Source organism: Topomyia yanbarensis, chromosome 3, assembly GCF_030247195.1.
Source record: "Topomyia yanbarensis strain Yona2022 chromosome 3, ASM3024719v1, whole genome shotgun sequence".
In the NCBI taxonomy this organism is placed as follows: domain Eukaryota; kingdom Metazoa; phylum Arthropoda; class Insecta; order Diptera; family Culicidae; genus Topomyia; species Topomyia yanbarensis.
The window spans coordinates 348,415,177-348,421,747 of NC_080672.1; the positions used below are offsets into that span (position 1 = coordinate 348,415,177).

A 6,571-nucleotide genomic window follows, 5' to 3' on the forward strand; every position below is an offset into this window, starting at 1 on the left:
GAAATCGGCAAAGTCCCAATTAACGAACAGCCCAACGAGCGAACCCCCAACTAACGAATTTGCGCTGTATTGGCTGTTTTAAAAAAACGAAACTAATTCATTTCACAAGACAAATACGAAATGTGCATCCCTCGTTTCTGCTTGGCTATAATGAAGAAATTGCCTTTGTGTAGGCAACACCACTATTTGGACATCAATATTCTGTGTTCTTAGATAAGATATAATGCAAACCGTTCCATCAGCAACAGTCGATATAATCAATAGAAGATTCTAAAAATAAATTTTGCATGCAAGTATTTTGCATTCAACTCGCATGAAATATTGTGGTTTTATTCGATGTTATCCATCGCTAGAACTATTTTCGTGTTAAGCTTATTATATATACGAAGCTCATGCGAGCTAGCGACGCCCAGCTGAACCTCGGTGGTCCGGGGTGCAGGCTTCAAACCTGTAGTCGATTAGCGTCGAAGTGGTCCGATTCCACCTGCTGGGCGAAAAGAGGGGAGGATCTGTGATTTGTTTTTTTACTGGTGAGGACTTTTCTCAATATGCTTCTTCTTGGTTTTTTCTTAATATTACTTCGGTTGCACATTCGATTCGTTGAGCTACGAAAACCGTAACCAGTTGCTACATCCCGACGCTCTCAGCATGCGGTAAGACTGCTCCCGAACCCTATTCATCTTTGATTTACTGTCCGCCAGAGTGGATACTCTTGAACGCCTGAAGCTTCAAGCACGAATTGGAGCTCTATGAAACAACTCTCCTCTGCGATTATTCTCCCAGAGAAATAAGTGCGACCGTGTTAGCGCTGTTACCGGACTTCAGTGTGTTTCGCTTTCGAATTTCTCTTGATAATAAAAATACGTTTAAAGTAAAACTTTTAACAATTATCAAATGTAACTGGTCCAGTATTATATACAAATAAACCATTAGTGATAGCGATTTTTGGAAGGATTGTGAGACAGCACTGGACGCAAAACCCATTTTTGACTGAAAATGTAACCATGTTTGTTGGGCAGATATACTGGAACATTTGAGTTTCTAATATCGGATCGATTTGGACAACAGTGATATAATGCAGTTCTGTGGTGTTCACCATTGTTTATATATTTCTTTCTGTGATTGTGTGTATGTGTGAACTTGTGAAAATTGTACACTAAATAACTACCATTCTTTAAATTAGTTTGCTTTTACCTATGTTTTTTTTCTCCTAAAAGTTCACAGTAGACTTTTGTTTACACCGTTGTATGTTTAATTGAAGTAAGTTTGAATAAGAAATTGTGACTCTCGTCCTTTTCTGACCACTAGCAATCATTCTAATTGTTGTAGAGCTTATTTTTAAGAGCTGAACTCGAAAACAAAAAATCAAAAACTCATATTCTCTCGCACATAGGTACGTACACAAACAACATGTTGCTTCTCTAGTCATCGCCATTTTCTGCATCGGACGAGTCCGTGGTGAATTCACTCTCGTTTGCCTGCTGCTCGTTTGCGTCCGATTCGGATTCACTCACGTCCCACTGTGGGTGCTCGGTAGGTATCGCGGCCGCTTCCTTAACGTCCAGCTTCAGGTCCACTTGCTGGTCCATTCCCAGGTAGGAATCGGACCGCAGACAAACGGTGAAATTGTACACGCCGGGCCACTTGGGCGCAGTAAACTTGAGATGCACTTCTTCGTGGTGCACCAGACTGGTCACCTGGTAGGGAGCTGTCAGCAGTGTTCGGGATTTGCGATCGCAGATGTAGGTCCACCAGTACTCGAACTTTTCCTGGAAATAAAGAGGGTTGTTTTTTTGCATTACAATGACTGGAACAAATGTTTTTCTAAGGTATTAACAAACCTCGGGAAACAGTGGGCAGTGCACCGGGTGGGAAACTTTGGATTTACCCTCAAGTTTTTCGCGTTTATTGATTTTTTGCTGGAATCTGCGAATATCGAAATAGATGTAAGAAATGATTTCAAGAAACAACTGCTGGAATTTGATTACTTTTCCCATTCAACATCGTCATCCTCCACCGACGATTTCTTATCCTCATCTGAGCTGCCATCGTTGTCACTCTCGGCACCGCTGTCCGCGTCTGAATCATCCTTACGGACCTTTCCGTTTGCTTTAGTCTGGAACGGTTTCCGGGGAATTTGAACAGGTGAGTTCAAATTAATAATTCTATTTTGCTCATCTTACCTTATCTGCCTTGGAGGCCTGATTCTGTGCTTGGGCAGCTGCCGCCGCCGCTGCAGCTTGCTTCAGCTGCTTAGTCTTATTGGCACCACCTTTACTTTTACCCTTGTGGCCACCTTTACTGGGTTTAGGTTGCCAGGCGGGCTTTTTGGTTTTGGCGTTTTCCTTTTCCTCCTTTGCCGGCACCGCTTCAGTCCCATCCTCGGCTCCTTCAGCTCCTTCCTCGTTACCCTCGCTAGAAATAAAATTTAATGTTAGTAAATGTTGTAACACTTTGTCCTCAATACTTACGTAATGCCCTGCTTCTCCTTGGCGAATGCATCACCAAACAGTTCACTCATGCTACGTCTTACCAACTCCACCGTAACAGTCACAATAGCTCCCGCAGTAACCACGTTTGAGTTCTCGTCATCTACGACTTCACACTTGACACTGAAATCAATCAACGGCATTTTTCCCATGACCTTCATTACATTCTCGAACTCAAAGTCACTTAAACTGCGCAGTACGGCCCGACTTTCGTCCGGAGGAAGCTGAGCAAATTGTTGTAAATTTCGGATGGGACGTTTTTTTGATACGAAATACCGCAGATGATCGTCGGTCACATGCGGAAGCTGTAGCAGCGGATTTTTGAATTCCCACAGTCCTTGTATGATCATCGGGGATAGTTTCATGCAGTTTTCTATTGTTTCGATGGTAGGCAATTTGGAGACTGAAAATAAATGTATTTGCTACAACTAGTTTCAAGTATTAGTAATAGGAAATAATACTTCTCCTGGCGTAGGCAAGCATGATCAACTGGTTGACGCAGCTGACCATCTCCTGAATAAGATGGGGACATTTTTTCACGATAAATTGACGGTCCTTGTCAAGCGTGTGCGGATTTAGCGGCATACGACTGAGATGGGCGTGCAGAATAGCACGAGCTTTGATTGAATACATTCGACAGAGCGGAAGTTCTTTGCATTTTTCGTTCAGGTTTGGTAGCTGCTTGATTAGCTGTATGCCAGAAAGACGAAAAATAAATCGTTTATATTCAAAAACACTGGTTTTCTCTGAAAGAAATATACTTACCATTGGCACCTCCTCGTTGTCCGATTGCCGTTCCACGACCTGCGTATTGTGTCGTTTATCAAACTCCAAACTGGCCGCCAGAATCATCACCACTCGCTTCAGTGCCATGTGGGGCGTTTTGTGGAAGAAATAAAAATACATCTGGGTCGTATCCAGAAGCACCTTGTCGCCACTGTACCGAATCGATCGGTACCACCAGGTTCCGACCACGGTCGGCAATGCCACCATGAATACCAACGCGTACAATCCCAGAACCCAGACGGAATTTTCCTTTTCGACGATCCACGAGGGTAGCGCAATGCCGAACGATGTAGCTCCCGGACCGTCCGGATTGCCGTACTTCTCCCAGTTCTTCCGCGCTTCATCGTCCGTAAGAGCCTGATAGGCTTTCGTGAGCTTCATAAAAGCCTTTTCGTCACCGGTTTCCTTATCCGGATGCAGAATTACCGACAGGGTGCGGTAGGCTTTCTTAATATCTTTCTGCGATGAGCCAAGTGGCACGCCCAGAATTTCGTACGGATCAAAATTGGACATTTCATAATCAAACTGGGACACCTTGTAGGTGAGAAATGCGAGCAGTGCCCAGCCTCCCACGATGGCCACCTTCGTGGCGAATGCTTTCACACCCTTGTACGGGTCGGAATGTGAGATTAATATACGTTTCTGTTTGCATGACTCGCACTGGCATTCCGCTTTGTACCGTTCGGGATCTGCAAGTGTAATATCGAATGAGATTGCTTTCTTTCTATTCAATTACATTTAAATTAAATGCAAAATGGGACGAAATAATGGTTTTGCAGATATATTCAGTCTTATTCCACAAGGTTTGTTCACCCGAGCTGAAACCCCGGAGTAAAATTCAACCATTCACAAAAGCCCACGACAGACGTCGGCCACGATTGAAAGTAGAGAAGAAAAATAAGAAAAGTGAAAACATAACTGTTAATCTCTCATTGCATTGACAGCTAGGCAAGGGAGTTTTTTCTCTGTTCCTACCAATGGCTCGAGAATCAACAGATTTAAGGCAATAATGTTATTTTGTTTTGACTGCGGGAAAACCACAATAAGTAGACCATGCTACGTACCTTCCTTCTTCCTTCGAGGCCAGAAATAAAATGTGGCTGGGATCAGTATTAAAGCCAGAAACGAGAGGATAAAATAAAAAAACGTTGCACCACTTTCATCGTACTGGAACTTTTGGCCACCCATTTATGCGATTCAGAAGCAAATTCTTTCGTTAGCCAGAAGCAGCTATACATCTATGCTTACGTAGTAAACACAGAAAATTTGGCAGAACACTAAAGATCAATCGGAAATGAGACTCTAGCCAGTTTTTATAATTCCTTTTGCGCGATACTCTTGCAAATCCAAACGGGTGCTTATACTGAAACTGACAGATACCGAACACATCAAGGAAAATATAACATGACACGACTGAGTATAGTTGCTATAATGCAATAGTTTGGCGGAAACAAAAGCCGGAGAACTGACAGCTCTTACAACGTTGCCAGATATACTAATTCTCGACAAACATAAGATTACGGCCTAAAAGCCAACTGTCAAAATCCACTTTGAATGGAAATTCCGGACAAACTGTTATGCGCCAGTCACAGATGTTTATATTAACCGAAAGAGAAAAGTTTTCTCTTTCATAAACTATTGTGAACTGTGTTCGGCTAGTAACGGTTTGTCCGGAATTTCCATTCAAAGTGGATTTTGACAGTTGGCTTTTAGGCCGTAATCATATGTTTGTCGAGAATTGATCAGATGAAACCACTAAAATTTTTCGAAGGAATTCTCGACAAACATATGATTACGGCCTAAAAGCCAACTGTCAAAATCCGCTTTGAATTGAAATTCCAGACAAACCGTTACTAGTCGAACACAGTTCACAACAGTTTATGAAAGAGAAAACTTTTCTCTTTTGTTTACTACCAACATCTGTGATTGGCGTGTAACGGTTTGTCCGGAATTTCCATTCAAAGTGGATTTTGACAGTTGGTTTTTAGGCCGTAATCATATGTTTGTCGAGAATTGTTGTGATATAATAATATTCTGATTGCAGTTGAAAATCGAAGAATTGACTTGCGTCTTTTGTTTTTCCCTATTTGCAGAGTGGACAGCTAAAGCGCATCTTGTGTACATGTTGGAGAATCAACTTGCGCATCATCTACACCAGTTGCGCTTTAGTTCCGTACGCTGAAAATAGGAGAAAAATCGAAAGACGCAAGTTCACTATTTCGATTTTCAATTGCAATCAGAATATTGCATATTGGAAAAAATTAAACGATTTGGATTGAAGTCACAATGATGGTAGTCGTTATCATATGGTTCAGTAGTAATTACCTCAAGTCAAATCGATTTGTTACAGTCTAGGAACAGTTTTCAATAATCGTTCATATTAAATTGAATGTGTTATTGCGAATCTTTTCTTAAATCCATATTGCGACTTTTCAGCCATGCGCAACCGGGCCGTGCGTTGAATTACGCGCCCATCTAATATGCATCAGTGCGAGTGAAAAAACGTTTTGACGTTTGTTTTTGTTTCGATCGCACTCGAGTGTTTCCCATATAGCAACCACTCGACGAAATGCTATTTTATCTCGAGATAGACAATATTTGAGGTTGAAGAGAGAATCGGCCAAAATCAAATACGAAAAAAGCAGTTTTTCCAAAACCGAGTGTGAAAAAAACTGCTTTTTTCGTTTTTGATTTTTGCCAATTCTCTCTCCAACCTTAAATGTGACAAAACTTCATTATTGCACACAAGATTGCACTTATGTATTCAGAAAAAAGATGGGTGGGTAATGTCTGCGACATAACCGGAGAGATGTAGAATACATAAGGAACACGTTCTTCAAATATGTTGATACTCATTGGAATTTTCGGACAAAAGGTGATTTGGGCGAGGAATATTTCAAATTATTCTTTACAAAAATGATGGTGGTCCTGAAAAGGACCGGTTTTGTTGGCGTTGTTGGCCTTGGTGAGGGAGATGGCTAACGATGAAATTAATTGTTAGCATGAGGAAGTCGCGTAGTACTGGCCAATGGAAGAACAGATAATAATTGATTCCTGAAAATCAATTTTTCTTTATTCATGTAAATTATACATACTTACAAATCTAACAGAAGATTCCTGATCATATTTCTGAATCATTAGTGCGAACATTGTGTAATTTGGTTAAGTACAATGAAAGTTACAAACTTTCCAAACTCGACCTTCTGTTCATTCAGAAATATTGAAATGGGGTGTCGTGGTCACAATAAAAAAAGATGGGTGGGTAATGTCTGTCACATAACCGGAGCGTCGTTATT

General features: G+C 41.4%; 1 protein-coding gene and 1 non-coding gene across 2 annotated transcripts; one reads left to right on the forward strand and one right to left on the reverse strand.

The window, feature by feature from the left end:
- The first annotated feature begins 407 nt into the window (after positions 1-407).
- Positions 408-494, forward strand: Trnastop-uca (transfer RNA opal suppressor (anticodon UCA)). The gene has a single exon. It is a non-coding gene; the product is annotated as a tRNA-Sec (tRNA).
- Positions 495-1,081: 587 nt separating this feature from the next.
- LOC131690505 (translocation protein SEC63 homolog) lies at positions 1,082-4,672 on the reverse strand. The gene is made up of 8 exons (XM_058976337.1): positions 4,340-4,672; positions 3,255-3,964; positions 2,951-3,179; positions 2,472-2,892; positions 2,184-2,415; positions 1,989-2,116; positions 1,842-1,926; positions 1,082-1,769 (listed from the first exon to the last, which is right to left on the reverse strand). Exons 1-8 carry the CDS (start codon positions 4,461-4,463, stop codon positions 1,422-1,424), a joined length of 2,277 nt encoding a protein of 758 aa, XP_058832320.1. The 5' UTR covers positions 4,464-4,672; the 3' UTR covers positions 1,082-1,421.
- Positions 4,673-6,571: the final 1,899 nt, after the last annotated feature.

What these genes read in the sequence shown, in the direction of transcription:
- LOC131690505 (XM_058976337.1), bottom strand. Translation starts at nt 4,463, where the DNA reads ATGGGTGGCCAAAAGTTCCAGTACGATGAAAGTGGTGCAACGTTTTTT. An exon ending in ACAACGAGGAGGTGCCAATG is followed by an intron (nt 3,180 to 3,254) that starts GTAAGTATATTT and finishes TCTGGCATACAG; the next exon opens with CTAATCAAGCAGCTACCAAA. An exon ending in ACTGCCCACTGTTTCCCGAG is followed by an intron (nt 1,770 to 1,841) that starts GTTTGTTAATAC and finishes CTTTATTTCCAG; the next exon opens with GAAAAGTTCGAGTACTGGTG.